General features: G+C 39.5%; 1 protein-coding gene across 2 annotated transcripts in view; it reads right to left on the reverse strand.

Annotated features, from left to right (window-relative positions):
* The window catches only part of LOC124177732 (neuropeptide SIFamide receptor), a 75,804-nt gene extending 56,074 nt beyond the window's left edge, over positions 1 to 19,730 (reverse strand). The window contains exons 1-2 of one of the 2 annotated variants that reach the window (XM_046560477.1): positions 19,449 to 19,730; positions 18,399 to 19,254 (exon numbers count right to left, since the gene is read on the reverse strand). In XM_046560477.1, coding sequence (XP_046416433.1) covers positions 18,399 to 19,020 — 622 coding nt within the window. In that variant the 5' untranslated portion in view covers positions 19,021 to 19,254; positions 19,449 to 19,730. Of the gene's footprint in view, positions 1 to 18,398 lie in introns of both variants that reach the window. The other variant, XM_046560466.1, reaches the window with a different exon arrangement.
* Positions 19,731 to 20,824: the final 1,094 nt, after the last annotated feature.

Consider the following 20,824-nt stretch of genomic DNA (forward strand, 5'->3'; position numbering starts at 1 on the left):
ACCGTCTCTGTAAATGCTTCCACACTCGGTCGAATTATGACTTTAACTAGCAGCCAAGGCGGAAAAAGGACTAAAATTTTTCCTTCTGCAAAACGCTACACGAAACATAAATTTCTTGTTCAGCGAATTGGATATTCGTGTCGATGAGATAAATGTTGAGTATAAATTAACTTTCATTTCCATAATGATGTTAATTGCATAGCGTAAAAATGTCGAAACATTTGGAAAAATCAACCTCCTGTAATTATCCTGAAAGAAATGTTTGACTCTTGTTCCTAATTTTTGAGCCGAGTTTGTAAATACTTGTGAAAAGTTGATAAAAATTTATTGAACTTTCTAATTATCCCTGCAATTTGTGGTTGATAACTCTTAGTTCCAGTGTGAAAATTTTCTATTCCAAGTCCCAATATAATTTTCTGTAAAAATGTGTTAATCGAGAGTCTGCAGAAGTGATTGACTCAGATATTCTCTGTAAATTTGTAAATTTATTCAAAGAGATCTTCATGATTCGGAACTTCCAAAAATCGTTCAATACTTATTTAGGAATATGACTGCGTGATTGAATAATTTCCACGTTATCACCTCAGATTTCTGCACTCTGAGGCGGGGTTGAAGTATCGAATTTAAAAAGCTCCGAAAGCGCCTAATTCCGAACTGTTTAGTGGCGAAACATGAGGTAAAAAAATCAAACTTTTACGAAACAACAACGTTTCGAATGGTCGGACAGCCGACGGCTCAAAGTTCCGAAATGCTAGATTTCGAAAATTCAGATTCTGACAGAGAAAAATACCGAAAAATACAGTTTCGATAGAGTAAAATACCGAAGATTAAAACATTACAACACAGCGTGGTTGATTCAACGAGCGAGTGTAAAAAATCAGAAAAACCGGAAATCAGAATGACCAGGATTCCGAAAATAAAAGTATCAAAAATCCGAAACAAAGAAATATTAGAGTGGTGTAATTTCTCCAAGCCAGCAATTCACAGAAATAAAAATCCTTCAGATTTTCAAAGTTTCTCATCTTCACCCTTTTGGCATCTTATTCTTTGGGAATTTTACCTTTTTGGAACTTTGAGCGTCGGGTCTCGAACCATTGCCGACTTTGATGTTTCGTCAAGGTTTGATTTGTTCACTTCAAGTTTCGCCAGTAAAAAACTCGGAATCAGACGCTTTGTAAATTTTTCAAATTCGGCATTACAACGCAGAGGTGGGGCTGCATTCTTACCGATCGATATTGGCAATTATAAAGGAAAATATCAATACGCGATTGCGATTCGGCAATTAATCATTGAAACTAATACATCTGCGCATCCGATAATATGCACAAATACATAGGTGTACGTATGTACAGGGAGAGAGGAGCGAGCGGCCTGGAACGAGTTCGGTTGGTTCAAGGACGTTTCGCAAGCTCTCGCGCTTCAGGTAAATCCCCAACCCGCGCCCCAACTGGGACGCTGACCTAGTTAGTTCACCTGTAGGTGCCTGCCGTACACCGCCCTAGCCTAGGAACGTTGCTCCTTGTATAATTTTGCATTCTATCCAGGCCACGGTGCGCCAGCTAGTCTGCCGAGGGGTTCAATTTTCAATTTTTAATTCCCCCTCTCTTCCCTTTCCATTTCGACATTTCATTTATTCATCCCTTCGCATTACTTGATATGCCCCACTTTTCGGCTGGCTCTCTGAACCTTCTCTCCCGCCTTATTGTTTTCGCTTATTATACATAAATATTTCCTTTCATTATTTTCGTTTTGCGACCAGAAGAGGAGGCGTCGGTGTATTGAGCGGCCGTTTTTTTCTCGCGGGAACGGAAATGCGATCACCTGCGTTATACTTTTTAGGCAAACCCACGATTACCCTCGATTCTTTTCCATCGTGGTCGGCGTAGCGTGCGGATTGTAATTTAACGGAACAACCGGTGGGTCCGATTTTCATCTGCGGGATATTCATCCATTCTGGAACAAGATAACATCGACGTTTCTTCGCAGAGGAATATCAATTCGAGTACGAAACTTTAATACGTAGTAATGGCCTCGCGAAGATTCCCGTTTGTCACGAACTTCGCGTCGCTCAAAAACCAACTCATTTTATTGATCCGTAATTTTTCCGGTTCACGTGAAACGTTACCGGGAGCAGGATGCGCGGAATTCCAACTTTTCCATTTCGAAACAATCATTCTTCGCCTGATAATAATCAACAAATTTTCACCCGTTTATTACACTGCGCAAAACATATTTTCTTCTTCAATTTTTTTCAAATATCTCGTTTATCGATTTCACAATTAAATGCATTTTACCGACAATTATGAATTATTGTCTTCTTGGTTTTTTCTTGTTAAAGAAAATAACTGTAAGCCGTAGATATCTTCTCGACAATTTAATGACGTTTACGAATCTGGAAACTGAAAATAGTACTGCAAAATATAAATTCAAAAATCGTTTCTAATTAAATCAAACAAAACATGGTTTATTAACGTACCTTCTACATCAACGAACGTAAAATAACTCACCGAATGTAACCAAAGAAAAAAAAAAAAGAATATACAGCGACTCAGAATAGGGGATCAAAACTGGATTACCACCGGCTATCAACGACTCGAGATAGACCGTAAATTTTTTATCTCGGGAAGAATCGGCTTGTCTCGACGTCATGTGAGAATCAGGGGTCGGTTTGTGCGACGAGGTTCGAAACAGCCACAACCTGTCAAATTCTGTTCTTCAATCTCGAATTCTGATCTTTATTTTCATACATGTTCGATTTCCACGAACAGGGTCGATTTTGCAATTCACGCTTTCTCTCGGCTGGGCTCGGCGCGGCTCGGCATCCCCGTCATCCCCCTTTTCTCCCCTTGTCAAAGGTGGAGGTGGAGGTAGAGCCCGCTACCCAGCTTTGTGATCGACCGATGTAAGCCGTCTGCGAATGTTGCCCCCGGTTGCCTTGACACGAATGCAGGTTACCCGGCGCCTACTCCTACCTGCACGGCCTGTTTTTTATAACAATTACCAAAAATAAACGATATTTTTTCCCGATTAATCGACCATTATCGATTATTTTTCAAACCCGATTAATCGACCGAGCCGATTATTTTTCCTCGCGAACGGGCTTTTGTTTTTTACTTCCATGAACGACGCAACAAAATATCAATTTATAGTTTACCGTCATTGTCTCACTTAATAAGTACGTATTTGATATAATAAGTGAAAATCAAATGAATATTTTCATCTGAAATTGAAAAATATTTTGAATGAAATTATAAATTATCAAAAAACTTTTCCACTCTTAAGACCACGTACTGAAATTTGTGAAATTTTGGTTTTTTGTGCACCGTTTAAAAAAAAAAAATACGAAATAATCGCTTGATCGATTAATTTTTACCGATTGAATCGAGTTTTGTCCCATTAGTTTTTTTTTTTTTTTTTTGAATTCAATTAATCGATGCATGGATTATTTTTAGCTTGGTGGCCATCGCTCCTCTTCGATACCCGCGTATCTTTATATCTACTGCTCACTTGACTATTGCAAACTATTGCTTTACCACTTCCCTTAGCTCCAATTCAATATCTTAATTACATGTGTATTATAACTCGGTTCAGAAGTATTCTCTGAGATTGTATTTTTGATTCGTAAGAATTTTTTAGGAATGTAAAAAATTGTGAAATTTTATCGAACCTCTTACGCTGTGCTTGTCAAAATATTTAAGGCTGAGTTTTTTTTCACACCCCAATTAACGTGTAGAGTGTCGGTAGTGCTACAACTTTTTTACATTCATTTCATTTGTTTTTTTCAATTTCCATTTTTAACGTGTTTGTTTCAATTTATTTCAACAACTGACATTGATCGATGTACAAACTACCTGAAACAATACTGTTGTTTGTTAACTCATCCGGCTCTGCGAACAAATTTATGCATCGAAATTTCAAAAACGTATCTTTACAGATCAAGTGAACGTTCCGCCGACGAAACTGCGCGATACCTGATGACGAAAAGGGAATTCAGTGATTTGTTCGTCACGTGAAATGTATTCGCGAAAATTATTCGAGGCTTTAGCTGATATTGTATTTAAAATCAGCGATCGAAAAAAAAAAAAAAACTCGGTGAACATAATTTCTACGCATATTTACCGATTTGAGTTACCCGAGGAAGAGTGAAACTTACCGTTAAAACTTAAGTAATCAGTCGAAAAGCAGCGGTTCAGTTGATTAGAGCAAGATATTTCGATTATCATACAAGCTCGGTATACCAATTAACACAAGTTATACCCGTTAATCAACAGGTGTTAAATATCAGGTGATTTTTACCTCGTGATATTTTTTCCATCTGTACTATGTATGCCGTATTTTGCGTAAGATTTTAAGAAGCTACTTACGGAGGTGCAGAATTTGTTTGCCTTTGTGTTGAGAACGTGAAAAAAATTGGAAAGGATGAAAATTGGAGTTGAGAAAAAAAAAAAAAAATTCTCGAAAAATTTCTCAACAATCTAAAGCATATTCAACCCTTCGCCCCGTTGCAAAACCGACACAAAAATGTCTATCCTCAGAAAATATCGCCAAAGGCAACATTGATTTATGGTCGGCAGTGCGAAATAGGCGCCTAAGCATCGATTATCCAAAGTCTCGAGTCTCCGTCGTTGAGAGAATAGATAATGCGTCTGGGTAGAGGTAATTAAAAATTATTCTCCGTCTTTTGAAGACGAATCGTTTGTCAAATGCGCGGCCTTCTCGTCGCACGCCTTTGCGGCTGCTGAGACTGTAAGCACGGTAAACGGATCGTGTTGTTAATAACATGTTTTCAAGACCGTCGTTTGCAACAGACGCGCACATTCAAACACACTCTTCACAGACACGGAGGCACGCCTGAGACGCTGATAAAACGAATTATACCGAACGAGGCGAGGACAGTTGTGTATACGTAAGAATGCTTATTCTTTAGCAGCTGAAAAAATTCATCGGCAATTGACGATGTTTCATCACGTCAGTGGAAACGCGAACTCTGTCCTGCCCCTTGAATCGAAACTGTTTAACGTTTGACAACAAAATGTACGTTTCGTATTTTCAATGGCTGTTATTTTTTTGAATCGTAAATGTTGATCATGGGCCGGTCTTAAATCTCGGTCGAAGAACAATGGGAAGAAAGAATTCAGGTACGAAATACTCATCGTACTCATTCTCCATCGACACACACTCGTCGCTCAATACGCATTCTATCGACGACGGGTAAAAGGAGAACAATTAATGTACATCGAATAAATTCCATTATCGCGTGCCTTTCGTTTAAGGAAGAAAATTTTTTCACCTTCTGATATGATTTGTGTTCTGCGCGTGCATCGGCGATTTGCTAGAAATAAAGAAAGGATGGAAATTTTGAATTTCTTATCGGGATATGGGATTCTTGTTTTACTGCTGAAATTTTTTAGTACCGACGCTCTGGCGATGCATCGATTAATCGAGTCGAAAAAAAATAATCGAACACTGCTCGATTGAATCGGTAAAAATCAATTGACTAATCGATTATTTCAGATTTTTTTTACACGATGCATGTGAAACCAAAGTTACGTAAATTTCAGGATGTAGTCTTAACAGCGGTAAAGTTTTTTCATAATTCATAGTTTCATTCAAAATATTTTTCAATTTCATGTGAAAACATTCATTTATCTTTCACTTTTTATATGAAATAGGTACTTGGTGAGTAAGACAATGATGACAATTGATACTTTAATCACATAAATTCACATTGCGTTGCAACTTTCATGGGATTGAAAACCAAAAAACTGATTGTGAGGAAAAATAATTGAGTCGGTCGATTAATTAAGTTTGAAAAATAATCGATTATACTCTGTTAGTCGGGGAAAGAAATCGATTATTTTTAGTCATTCTTACCAGACTCGCGGATCGGAAAATTTGAATTCTTATCACTTGCCTCTGCGCTTCTTCCCTTCAGTATTTCACTAAATTATTTCAGCCTATAGTCGGTCCTTCTCAAAATCCGTGACCGCGCCGACGGCGCAACCTCACGCGAAGTGATCCGTGACATGCTTCATCGCAATATAATATTATGCAATTTCGCCAACACACTTGCACCGACACACACAGATCCGTAGATTATCAGGTCATCGTTCGCTGACCGCTTAACAGGCTCCTTTCCTCGATATTGATTATCCTTAAGTAGGTGCATGGCTGGTGCCTACTAGAAAATCCCGAGTCAAGTACCGTCGGGGGTAATAAAATAAAAATCCCTCGGCGTCCGTGACTGGTTACAGGTAGATATGCTGGAGGCAAGTGATGCAGAGTAATAGGATTGGCTATTCAGAAGCAGAGAGAGAACAATAAAGAGATGAAAAAATAAAGGTACGCGAAATGCATAATTAGATGTTTACGGGAAACAAATTCAAATGCGGATAAAGTGAGAAGAAACCAAAAATCGTTGGATCGTATATTTTAACGATTGATTTAAACGATTGAATTAATTCACACGATAAGTTTAAAAGCAAAAATCAGTGAAATTCATTTGCCGCTAATTGTGAGATTGGTAAATATGTTCTTTAATGAAAAAATAAAAATAATACGATCCGTTTTATGCACGTATAAAAATTGGAGTTTAAATCTATCTTCTTATTTGCACACGTGCCAAGTTGATTCTTTAAACAATCGCGGTTTCAATCTGGTTGTCATCGTCACGACCATTCCGAGATCACTTGAATCTCGCGCGTCCGTAATCAGCAATGAAAAGCAGATTGTTTGCCAGCCGTTGTTATATTCTTTGAGCGAGCGTGAAGCGTGATAAAATTGAGCATATTTTTAGTTTTTAAACAGCGCCCGTTCCGCCCCTTTGAGGTAAAGGTGTAATCAATTAGCGACAGTTTGTTTGAGAACTCGTTATTCGAAAGTCTTGTACGCTCTGAAATATTCACGAATACGCAATTCTTGAAGTTTCCTGTTTATCGTTTTCGATCCGTTATAAATTAAAACGTGAAAAAAAATCTATTTTAAAAACGCACTTCGCTTGTTCATTCATTTATTCCTCATTTCACCGTGTCAATACGTCTTACCTAATCAACGAAACATCGCATAAAATAACTGACACAGGATGTGTTGTCAACGTGTTTATTATTAGAGTTTCAAGCACGACGTCATTTGACCAACTGCGCCGGTTGTCGTTCAATTATAAATGACAGGCAGATGTACGCCTCCTTTAAGGAGTGGAAAAAGTAAATGAAATAGAATCAATAATATCACCGTTATATTACGCGTCGATTGGATGTACTGTAAAAAAAAAACAAATGATCAGTCAAACGATTCATAACTTATGTTTGCCTAGTTACTCTCTCACTTGGGTTAGCAAAATAAATTTATTTGAATCAACTTATTTACTCGTAGAATAAAGATAAAGTATAAATTTAAATAAAACCAATGATTTCAACGGATTTTCGTCTATGTTTATATTTTATGCAAAGAGACAGAGAGAGAAAGAGAGAGATATTAAAAAAATTACTTGTAGGTATAACCGAGTTAAATTTGTGTTTTTATCACGTCGAACATGACTATTTGATAACCGAATAAATTCACTCTCGATAATTCATCTTTTATTATCACTTTTTCAAGCGCATCTGATATCGATCAGATTGTTTTCGGAGCTGAATTACCGGGGATGCGCAGCTAGGAGGGAAGTCCGATCGATCCGGATGCGGATGCGGAAATTTCAAACCGGGCACATAAACCTGTAAGCTCAGTCGATTTGGTACAGCGTCGCTTGGCTATATTCGGGCTGCTTGGCACTCGAGGCCAGATGCAGTCGATTTCTGAGGCAAAACATCTCGCCAGAGGTTCGAGCATAAACTTGCATAACCCGCGCCCATATATTGCTTATGCCCGCAGCACGCATGTACGTAAAAGTTCTCATGGAAAATCTTACCAACTCGAAGTTGAGCCAAGCTCGAGGATATTCCTGGACAAAAAGTTCCATCCCATAATTTTTTGTGGCCTTGGATGAAGGAAGAGACGGTTAAAAAAAAAAAATCGGAACATTTTTACACGGTAGTAAAAACTGTGGAACGCATTTATTTTGCAACAAATATTCGTGAATTGTGTGTGAATTATTTCTGCTTCGTTCGTTTTGGTTTTTTCTTTTGCTCACTTTTTTCTTCCGTGGATTCTGCTGCATTTTACAATTAGTTCGACCTAATTTCGAACCACATTATCGAAGTACTCGTAATTATTTAGATCTTTAGGAATACGTCTGGCCTGAATTGAGGAATTTTTCGCTCACTGGGTGACGAGATAAATAAATAAAAAAAAAAAACAATTCCGGAGTTAAACGACTATTCGAAAATATTTGCGACGCGATTATTTATGCTAGTGACTAAAATTCCAAGATGGTTAATAGCTGTTTCGGTTTTGGTTTGTGCTAAATCATAATTGCGATAATATTGTAACACGCGATAATTAGCTTGAAACGTAAACTGTTTACGTTTAAATGGTTTTGAACAGTCACAATGTTTAAACGATAATTTAAAAATTCAGAAAGGGTGAAATGAACCTGAATCATTCTCGCCAAGTTTCGTTTGGCAAATTTTCACTACCATAATGCAAACCTGCCGCTGCGGTAGCGAACTAAAATCAATGGAGGTGAAATTTATCGACACTGGGCCAGAAACTGGAAGGATGAGGATTAAGACAAGGTCGCGAAAAATTTTTCCGCTGTATTGGCAAGAAGTTTTCGGACGACGACGGGACATCCGTTGCTTTCCGTCAGGATCAACGATCACGGACCGCTGCATTAGGAAATCGCAGCAGCGTTAATGAATTATTTCGGATCACAAGTATACGAGCCTCTATCGACCCCATTTTTGGCAAGCGTCTGCGCATCTTTAATACGGCCTCCTCTGTCTTCTTCCGTCTTCTTCCGCAATTTCTTATCTTACGCTCGGGGTTTTTGCTCAAGGAGGGATTTCACCGCAGTCATAAACAATGTTGTTCCACAACTAGGAATTAGGTATAACTATAACGATGAAAGCCCCAGTTTCTGGACTTTGCGTTTCCGCTCTACGTCAGGCGGCGCGGGCGTCGGGACGCGGTCACCGAAGGGCGTTCACCCCGGAGCAGCCTTCGATACGTACGAACACTCACCTGCCCGGGTCGCCGTTGCCTCTGCATCAGAGTGCATGCAACCCTCGCGAATACGGGGCGCCGGCTTTCACCTATGCAGCTTTCGTGCTTGCTCGCGAATTACACCAGCTGTTACGGAGCGTGGTTGAAGTTACGAATTTGAAAAGTTCCGAAAGCTTCTAATTCCGTATTGTTTCGTGCCGAAACTTGAAGTAAACGAAATCAAACTTTGAAGAAACGACGAAGTTTCGAATGCTTGGACAGCCGACGGCTGATTCCGAAAATTCAAGTTACGATGAGGCAGAATTTCGAAAAATAAAGCATTGACGAAGTAAAATTCTGAGAGCTGAAGTATGCTCATACAGCGTGGTTTACTCGACGACTTGGTGTAAAAAATCAGAAAAACCGAAAATCGCAATGACCAGGATTCCGAAAATAAAAATATCGAAAATCCGAAACCAAGGAAGATCAAAGTCGTGAAATTTCACCAAACCAGAAATTTACAGCACTGAAAATCTTGGGATCATTCGGAATTTCGATGTTTCAGATTTTTAAATTTTCTCATTCACGCACTTTCGGAACTTTGAGCTTCAAGTTTCGGACCGTTTGAAACTTTGATGTTCGTCGAAATTTGATTTCTGTGTTGTAAGTTTCGCCACCAATAAATTCGGAATTTGACGATGTCGGAAATTTTCAAATTCGAAATTTTAACCTCGCCTCGCCGTTACCTGTGCGCCAAATTTGGTAATTTTATTTTCCCGTCCTGTAATTTACGGCCAAAGATTTTTTGGTTTTCTTCCCTTTTTTGACGCAAAGGAAATCGAACAGTTTTCAAAGAAATTCAGTTTCATTGGCAGTTTGTATATTCGGGTTCACGATCGATTCTTTTTCTCTATTTGATAATTATTATTACCATCATTGTTTTTATTTTTTTGCATTTCTACGTGTGGATTATTTTGCAAAGATTCTCCTGTGATACACTCGGCAATAAAATATTTCAGAATCCCATCAGAGAATGATTGACTAGATTTGATTTCGAGAATATACCTTTCTTGTTCAATGAATCCAGACCAAATGTTTCAAATTTCAAAGTTTCATACGCTCACATTTCGATTACTTTTTTGGGAAACATTGATTCTTCTGACCATGAAAATAGATCAATTCACTTACTGTAATTCATGACTCGATATTTGTTACTTAGAATTCTTGGAGTGAGAAAACAAAGCGTTTACCACGTGACAGAGGATATCAAAATTTCAATTAAAAGTCCCAAAACATCGTTATATCTTCTCGGAAATAACTCTGCAGAATCAAACGATAAATTGAACCGAGTTCCTTATGTACAAACAATTGTGAGTCTTTGTAATTATGCGAGTCAATTTTTTTCTATCGCTTTCAAAGAACAAAAACATGAGCTTGCATAAAGTATGACTACCTGGCTCGGCAAGCGCGTGTAATTTGAATTTATTTCCATCCCCAGAGCTGTTTTCAAGGAAAATGAATCGACGAGAACCGCAGCTCAACTAGAGCTTTAATTTATCCAACGGGAAGCAACGTCGAGTTACAAAGGAGGCGGTGTAAAATTCACACACGTCTCCTTGGACCGGCCCTGATAAATGAACATGCCATTCCACCTAGTCGGTGCATTTTGTTGAAGCAATCCGTAACCCGGAGGGAGGCCATCGACTTGACAGTCAATGTATCCCCGCCGGGTTTTGGAAAGGCTGTGAATTGTTTCAGAGACGCGGGACAAAGCGAGTCTGGATATAAATAATTGATAAAAGAAGGAAAGAAAGAAAGAAGGAAAAAATTAAACGGAGGAAAGGGACCGAATGATAGAAAGAAATATGAAAAGAAAAAAAAAGAACGAGGTACCCATAAACTGTACGGGTTACGCTGGGTATTCGTGGATTATAACAGATTGCCGTAACTATAGTATATAAAGCGGTATTTTTCCTTCAACCGAAGCTTACTCAGCTTTCTTGCTTCTATTTTTCCACGCTTTTGTTACCAGCGGAACAAGCGTTTGGCACTCTTGTCTTATTTCTCTTTTGCCTCGGTTCAACCTGAACCACTTTTTGCTTCATGATTTTTGAAGATGATCGAACGGTTTGAACCTTGTTGATTTTCACACTAATAGAAGTTGGTAATAACCGATGACGTTATGCATTACTCTAGTATTATACATGCAACTTTGAATAATCACGTGAGTCCAGAGAATAGACACTGTTTATAACCCCGACCATTGTTTCAAGAGAAAAGAAGAAACAAAAAAAAATAAAAATAAATAAAAAATGACACATGCACAGGGTGTGTAAAATTTTATGAATTCCCAATGTTTTTTCATACGCACAGCCAATTGGTCGAGAAGAAAAAATTTCAGAGTTTAAACCCCTCAGGAGATTGGAATACCGGGTTTTAAGGGATTGAATTTAAAAACAATCGATAGTCGAACGGCTGATGAAATACTATTTGCGTAGTCAACAGTGTGTTCAAGGGAAGACGAGAAAAAAAGGAAAGAAAATTTACTCCTTGAACGATAAAAACAGCTCCGATCGCCGATGTACGGAACATTGATTTTTATGTCGAGTCTACCGAACTAAAATTGGTTTTACTGGGTGACGGAGCCCAGAAATAGCCAGTCGATAAAGTAACGAGATTCACCGTAGATGCCAGAAATTGCACTCGATCGATGGGCACTTCGCCTCCATTTCGACAACGCGAAAACAGGTGAAATTGATCAATTAATCACCAAACCTTCTACGACACATCTTTTTTTATTCATCCCACCCTTCCTTAAACACCTTACTCATCTTCTCACATCCGTTCTACTACCTTGAGTGGAAATTTGATCTCTGCTGGCCGCGTCACGGAATTAATTATCGGATAAATTCACCCTCTCAACGCAGGGGAAACTTTTTTTTTTTTTTATGCACCCAAGTTCAATTTTTCAAAGTGGGATCAATACCGGGTCATATATTAGCCGTGTTCACATACAGTGGGCAGGGTTATGAACGAATTTGACATATTTCGAGTTCAATAACTGGCAGGTTTTTTGTTGTTTTTGTTTGTTTTCGTTGTTTTTGTTTTTACCCAAGAACGTAGAACGTCGGGGTCAGAGACCATATTTTCTGACTAAACGACGCTCGAATATATTCTGCATCTTCCATTTTTTCCATTTTTTTTTTCACTTATTTTTTTGTTCTTACCTTTTTTTGCTCGACAAGGGATATCCGAAGAAAATATCTAAGAGTAAATTCGTCCTCCGAAGGTTGCCTCGGAAATTTCGTCCAGTTTGCTGAGTGAAATTTTGATGAAAGAATCCAGTGCAATATATCCACGAGTCTTTTAACTCAACGATGTGATATAATATTTTTTTCAACCATTGTCCTTCTCCGCGGTGAAGAGAAAAAAAGAAAGCTTTCTAGACGTAAAACTTTTGCTACATTATATTATATATAATGTACATTGTACATGGGTGACAAAGGAGTTTTCAAAAATCTCGTGACGAGGAAAGATTCTTATCGAATCCAATCTCACACGCGATACGCGATCGCCATAGCGCAGAAATTTGTCTCGTACAACTTTCTGCCAGTTATATAAATAACATATTATCGCAGGGTGTCAGTTTCCCTCGCGTGTCGAACGGTAGCTTCTTCTTTTTTATATCATAAACGACGTAACCGCGGTGAAATTCTTATTTATTTTTTTTTGTTTCTTTATCCTTTCTCTTTTCGGCATTGTGAGAATACCTCTGATACATTTCTTTGTCTTTTGAAAGCGACGAAGGGATGAAAGATAGCTACTTTTTCTCGTTATCGCCGCTGAGAAAACACGGTAAAATGACTTAATCCGCACCGATCAGGTTTGGCTGGATTAAACGCATCGGTTTTACAGAGTATTGTTATTCTCGTTGGTTTCTTCTCTTTTTCCTTTTTTACAGGATGAAAGGTGAAGTCGGTCGTCAATCGATCACTGCCTGTCTAGCACTGAAAGGAGAAATTACTAGCCGAAAATAATTTCAATATTACTAATCGGAATGTTGTGTAAATTCCAACGTTCGGTTCTCTCGTGCGTCTGAAATTTATCCAACGATCAGCCACGCGATGTAACGCTTTGCCTTCATTTTATCGCTACGTGAACGATAAATATGGATATGTCTCAATTGGATGTGTCTAGTTTGTTGAAGTAAATCGCGGGAATCGGGAATCTACGATAATCTTGCATACGGTGATTACATAAATTTGAATAACGAGCCGAGACTCTGTCGTTCGGTAATAAACCGAACAATTCTCACAATCGCGGATTCCTCGGTATAATTAGGACCAGCAGACTGAGCTCACTGTCATTAGCCAAATTAATTCGGACAAGGGTGAAACGAACCGAGAATTATTGGGTGCGATAAAAAAAACCTGGCTAATTAATTATTACCTCAAAATTTGGAACCAGTCGACCGTTTCTATCTCAAGATAACCTTTCGATGACAGACTTTTGTTTCACAAGGAGAATAGATGGCGATAAATTGTTTGTTAAACTCCGAACGTTTGAATATTGCGAATGAAATTAAAAATTATTCAAGCGCGTAGGAGATGAAAATAAATAATTATGTACACTGTTGCCGAGATTCAGAAATTATGCAATCAAGGCTTCAGTACTTGAACTAAAATTAACTGGATGAATTTTATTGAATAAATTTTTTTTCTTTAAAATAGAACGAGATCTTGGAAAGTGCAAATTTGGGTAAAGATATTTTTGACTTGCTAATAATTGATGAATAAATAGACTTGATCCGTGTTTTGTCGCCAAAATCTTTCGTTCAATCTTTGCGAATTAAGATCCATTTTGTCTGTGAATGGATTCTTCTGTAATTATCTTGAAGCGAGTTTGAAATAATATTGATGTATTTACATAACGAAGAATGACACGTTTCTTTTTGCATCAATGGCAAAGATAAGGAAAACTATATTGATGAACGTAATGAGCTGCGAAATTGGTAAAAAATCAAACTAACGATGATTTCGTTGCAGCAAGAATGTCATACAGTAACGTTACTGTTTTGATGTAGTTAATACTTAACAACCGAGCATTTCAATAAAAATTCGTAGCTTCTGAATTATAATCGAAAATGAAGGAAATATTCGTCTGATTAAACACAATTCAATTCACATCGATCGGAGATTTTTCACCTTAGTTAAATCATTTCTCGAGTCCAAAAGCTGAGGGAAAGACGTGGGCGGAAAAAATAGATAAACGAACGGGGCGAGCCTTCAATTGAAGCCTGATCGATGCCACCTGAGTTCCTCTCCAGATCCGAATAATGTGAAAAGCTCTCTCTTCTGATCGTGAGAGATAAATCAATAGGTCGAATCGGCGCAGAGCTTGTGCCACCTTACGTGATAAGAATTCGACCCATCGTCGCCGCTGCAACATGACCTAAATTCCATTTTACCTAACAGGTTAGGCCGCCGCAGCTCGACCCCAAGGACTTCCCGGAGAACATTCAAAAATTAAATACTTTGGTCCCTCCCTACCTTATTCTCCTTTTTTCGATAAACTTCCAGCAACGTGAGGTATTTGCACAAAAACTTCGACCTACTGACCTCCAATCGCTAACGAACCCATTCCGGGATGAGTTACGAAAATGTGATTTTTTAAATCGAGGCACGTGATGCTTTCTCTTAAATGCCTACTTGAATTACGAAATTACGAATATTGGAACGGGTGAATGTTTCTTTTCTTTCTTTTTTCACCCCCGAAAAGAAATCTACAAACAAATTATGTTTGCCAAAAATGTTACCGTTAAAGCGTAACGATTATTTAAATCATTTTTATCAACGAATGGAAAAAAAAACCAACAAGTTTCGGATTCATGCCGTGATTCTTGGTTGTGATATCATTGGTCGTGTAACAATTCCATTTGCAATAAATCAGAAGCTCGAGTGAAGTTAAAAAACGGAAGGTTTTAAAGACACGATAGAGAGAATTAGTCTGCGCTGACAGTGGAATAATAAATTTCATTTAAACGAAATTTATAAGCCAATTAGAATGGCAATCTCGCGCATCTCTAGACTCCCGAGTAAATAACTTTCGATTTTGCACATTGCAACCTCTTGCATTTCTACGATTTCTAGACCAACTTGGGAGATTTTTAATTCACATCCACGTTTTTGTACATGCATACATATATATATATATATATGTGTGTGTGTGTGTGTGTGTGTGTGTGTGTGTGTGTGTGTGAGTGTGTATTCTGCATTTGCATGAATATTATAAAGATGAAAATCTGGCCTTCCATAAGATGACGTTAATCTCGCTCGATTTCCCTCGAAAAGATGCGTGAACTCGGGTGTACTTTGACCGTTTTAAGAACCATCCTTAAAATACACCTGCAGTCATGCGAGAGAAGAATACGTTTCCCCTTTTGTGCCAAGTTCTTTGTGGCGTGGTTGTCCTCCTCCCATATTGGCCATTGGCATAATTATAATGCAGTAAAATAAGATGTGATAAAGAGAAGAAAAGAAGATGTATTTGTAACTGTCAGAGAAACGAAATTCAACTTGTTTATTCGACACTTCTTCTTCTTCTTCTTCTTCTTCTTCTTCTTCGTTCTCGTCTTTTTATTCGACTGCCTGATAAGTGCATATAATATGAGTATTTTCGAGCAATGTGAGTTGGCAAGTTACGTACATTCTTTACAACTATACCATGCCAGGCTGAAGGCAAGGCTACGTAGAGAAGCGTAACGTATTCCTAACAGCGAAGGCTAATGAATTCCGCATTGGATAATGGGGATCCATTGACACTGGGCTATGCGCGGCACATTTGCGATACACATACACCTCTGCAGCAACTGCGCGCGAATTCGGTTGCGCAATGATGTTTGAAATTTTCTCACTAACTAATCGGTTGAAGATCGACGAAACGGCGACTCCGTATTATCTTATAATTACAATACAAAGCGTTGGAGGGATTTTCTGCCGAACTCGGTATACAACAAGCCGAAAAACAAAAGGATCCATTCCACGTCGTAAATGAATTGTTGTAATCCTCGCGATTCCTACCATCGAGGCAATACCATAAAGAGAAGTTATACTTTGCGGTACGAGAATGAGAATGCATTTCGTCGATTCTACATCGCACACGGCACACCCAGACGTTATGCGAGCTTTGCTCCTTATACTCTCCATCTTTCCGTCTCTCTTCAGCTCTCTTAACATCACCGCTAAATTCCAGACGCATTTTACGTTACACATTCACCACTAACAATTCCGCTATAACCTAACTAGGATTGTTTTATCCGCTCTGCAAATTCCACGCTGGATTCTTGTTTTTCTCTTATCCTTTATATTGCTTCTCGTTTCTTTCGTTTTGTTTCGTTTCTAGAGAAAAGATAAAAAAAAATCCAAGTATTCTTTTACTCCGATTCGCTTCCTTTTTTCACCCTGTGCAGGTAATTATCGCTGGCTATTTACACGTTGGTGACAAAATGAAAATTGCAAATTTCTGCAGCCGTACTCATAGATGTCGTCGCGTTTGTTCAGCGGTTAGATCACTGCTGCACTTGAATATTATACATGTATACACTTAAATACTTACACTCTCGTGAAAATTACAGCACGAATAGATAGATTGCAGTCTGTTTCCGAGTAGCTTAAAGGTCTACGAGACAAGTGCGCAAGAAATGTGTACGTCATTAAGTTTCTCCTCCCAGATGTTAAGGTCGAGCGTAATTTTCATCATCAACCTGGCAACTTTTTATCCACCTACTCAACGTTAGATATTTTAGCACGGACTTTATACGACAGGAAAAAATACTTCTCGATATTCAATCGCTGCAGAATCTAAGTGGGAAAATTTTTCTTGGCGTGAAAGAAAAAAAAATTGATCCAAACAAAAATACTGCCTACATTCGCGAATCGAGTCGGCATAACGCAGAAGCTCTGCCTCATTCTCGGTTACGGTATTTCTCTAGTCCGGCTCTCCGAGCAAACATTGGCCCTCTATTTATCCAACGAAACTGGCGTGTATAGCCGAAAGAGTCGGGCTAAAAAGGGGGACCGCACGAGTCAAATATAGTGCGTGTAGATAAATCATCGTCAGAAGTGCTACGAGAGCTGATTGTGTCGGGAAGCGCCTGTTGCCTGACATTTTTCATACACATCAGAATTAGGCAAGATTCGTTGTCTCTTTTCATTCGAAGTCAATACCTATAGATCCACTTTTATCGCTCGATGATTCTATAGATATTTTTCATTCCATTCAATGACCTTACGGTCTGTATGGTATTGGTGTTTTTATTTAAACAGCTTTCAATTCTTCCCCTTCCTATTTTCTTCAACGGCCTTACATGCATATAGACGTGATGCGTACTGCGATGACACGCGTGAAGCTCCATTTGCCACAATAACATTATTACCGGATCTCATATTTCTCGAGTCTTTTTACTCTGGTAAATATTTTATCGGTACAGACCAGGTCGGATTGACACGTTCGCAATAACAAATGCCATCATACTTGAGAGAGTAAAAATACAACTGATATAGTTGTCCACGTTTTTTTCCACCCATCCCCTTTCGTTCCTAATTTTTTCCTCACCTCTTTTTCACCTTCCATCGCCCGATAAAAGCTCCGAACCCTGACAAGAAATGTTTCCAGCCGTGTTTGGTTTTCGGTTTTTCTCAAATCTGAGTTCGTTTTTCTTACGTATTGGCTCGTATCTCGTGAAAGTTTTCGCGTTCTGGATGCACTTTCACCCCGGGGTAGAATTTTTGCATTAAGATCGTCGACGCGATAGGCCATCGGTATCAATAAAGTGACGGTAAAATATACTGTGCACACCCCGTCACCTTCATCCACCCGTGTCAGTTTCAGATAGCAAAGACAAAGACAGGCCGTGGAAGTGAAAAAAGTCATCGACTCTCGACTCTGCCCCGAAAGCGAGCAAAAGCTCCGAACTCTGAAAGGCTTTGGAAAATTAGCCAAAAGACGCGGAGCGATGGTTTATAATCTGGTGAATGTTTCCGTTCTCGTATTTCTCGGAATTTGAATATCCGAGTGCCTCGTCAAACGCTGTCCGAGAAATAGCAGTCTCCAACTTCGACCAACGATCAATCACGGCCTAATTTTATTGCCAACTTTGATTCGAAGACAAATGGAAGTGATCGAGCACGATAGTGACATTTAGCCGCGCATATTTGCACCAGTGACTAATCCACGATTCGTTTTCGAAGAGTGTAACGCTAAGGACGGAATAAGTCTGGTGTTAACGAGAATAATGACGAGGGTTTATTTTTACTCACGGACAAAGATGTTGCTCATCAGCGTAGCTGGTAGGCAGAAGACGATGACGAGTATATCGGCGACGGCGAGGTTAACGATGAAGAAGTTGGTGACGGTCCTCATCCTCGGCGATCGATAAACCACAGCGATCACAAAACTGTTACCGATTAATCCAATAACAAACACAAGCATGTAGGCGACACAGTAAACGGCTGTCATGGCCATGCTGTGCCTGTAAAAGAGATCCGGAAGCCGATCACTCGAGAGGTTCGCGGATCCGCTCGCGTTCAGGAAACCAACCGGCGATTCCTCCATCGTTGAACCTGCCGGACTCGGGGCTGTGACAAGGTCTACCAGAGAGTTGCCGACGTACTCCTGGAGCTCGTTCCTCACCTTTGCGAAGAGGTCGTTGTTGCCCGGTTGCGTGGTCAAATGGGTGCTCGATAGTATCGCGCCCGAAATCGTCGTTGCCGAGGTCGTGTTACTCGGGACCACCTGGTTACCGTTCGTTCTGTGTCGCGTGTCTATGTCAAACTCCTCGGAATCCGGCAGACGAAGAGATGCCATCTCCAAAAGCGGCGATGGGGGTTGTAGCATTGGAAATTTCAATATCACGTGCACCGTTCCCGACGAATCGGCCATCAAGTTATCAACGGCACCGCACGGCACCTTTTTCAGTTTACACAACTGGCATCGCGTCTGCTCGACTATTTGTTGCTAGTAATTTTTTTTCCTTCTTTTATTCTTCTTCTTCTTCTTCTTCGACTCTACTCACTTCCCCCGCCTTACCTTTGTATCTCGGTATCTGTTTTTCTCTCAGTTAATTGCAAATTTACTTTTCTCCGTTGAATCGATAATTATCGCCAATTTTTACCGCTGTTTATAACAAAAGAATTATTAACGCTCGCGGCGTGATACCAAAAATAATCACAAGTCTAGCTTATCACCGATTTTCATACACCGCGAATCCATCGATTTCTGGATCCTTCGATCGATTTAAATTTTTGACGAAATTTTCGAGATTATAAGAATTTAACCATAAGCGCGGGCAAATAAAATTAATATCTTACTGATAAGACAAACGATCTTATTCAAGATCGTGTTCAATCTATGTGTTTGTTTTGTCTCAGCTTTTCTACAAACCGTTGAAATTCTCTGCAATCGGTGTTCGAGCGATCGATTTGAATGTTTGTTTTCCTTTTTTTTTTCCTTCTTCTTTTTATCAATTTCTTCCACGTTTCTTTGAGATATCGGTAAGTTTGTTCGAGGATTCCGCAAGCTCTCTGCTCAAGTCGGATGATGCGAAGCTTGGACTTTCGGAGACCAACGCCAACTGTTGAGATGCGGCGGGCTGTCTGGCACAGCGGCAAACTGGAGGTACTCATCTTTGAGTGCGCAGGCGTTATCGACTGCAGCGCGTGGTTATGCGCGTGGAATTTTGTGTGTGTGTGTGTGTGTGTGTGTGTTGGAAACGCGATGTGCCGCCTGGTGCTGCTGCCGGTACCGTCACAACCGGCGATTCCACTACCACCAATACCGATATGGTCCATAGCGACGACTATTATTACCACCACCACTACCACCACCACCATCACTATCACCCACGGTATGAACAGGTACCAATAATCGTACGCGACCGTGCAGGTGACACTGGAACGCCCGATGGCCTCAACCTGACAGTTCCTAGAGAATCCCGGCGAATTCCTTCAACCTAGTTTAAGGTAAACATGGCCTTAGCCTTACGTGCCGTCGCGATCCTAGCGATCTAATTGAATACCGCGGATTTCTCAACTATCCATGCGCTGAGAAAATTATCCCGAGAGTCGAGTTCCTTTGATGTATGGCGGGTAGAGGTGAGGAGGAGTGTCTTGGGTGGGTGGTTTAACACCTGAAAAAAGTTTAGGCCGAAAAGCAGGAAATAGTCGTTCAACAAGTCGTTCGTAAGCGATAAGCGATACAATCCGATTCGCGCTTTGTGGAACTTTCCCGGCAGTAATGGAATTTTCTATACACGGAGATGGTCCTCCTTATCTCTACCCTCTATACGGCACCTTGCACGGTCCTTTCTTCATCGTTCACGACATTTGTTGCGAATTATACGATACGAAAAGACTGGTGTGATTTATTTGTCAATTTCTTATTCGCAGAAGTTGAATTTTTCTCAAACGAGCTAACGAGGTTCGAACAACTCGTCTTCGTTTGTCCGTCATGCTAATTGACAAGTTACGGCATCGGAATAATTTCGCGAAATAATTCGATTTTCATCTGTAGTTTAAGTCTGATTTTCAGTTGCGTGGATTTTTAACACTTCGGGAAAGAAAGTCTCTGTCTAAAAAACAGATGAAATTGTGACAAAAATCTTTTTTACAAATATGTTTCTATTTTGGTCCGAAGCGTTTACAGATGTTGCAAAAAATTTGGTTCCAATTGTAAAAATAAAACTGTG

This window comes from Neodiprion fabricii, chromosome 1 (assembly GCF_021155785.1).
Source record: "Neodiprion fabricii isolate iyNeoFabr1 chromosome 1, iyNeoFabr1.1, whole genome shotgun sequence".
NCBI classification, from domain to species: domain Eukaryota; kingdom Metazoa; phylum Arthropoda; class Insecta; order Hymenoptera; family Diprionidae; genus Neodiprion; species Neodiprion fabricii.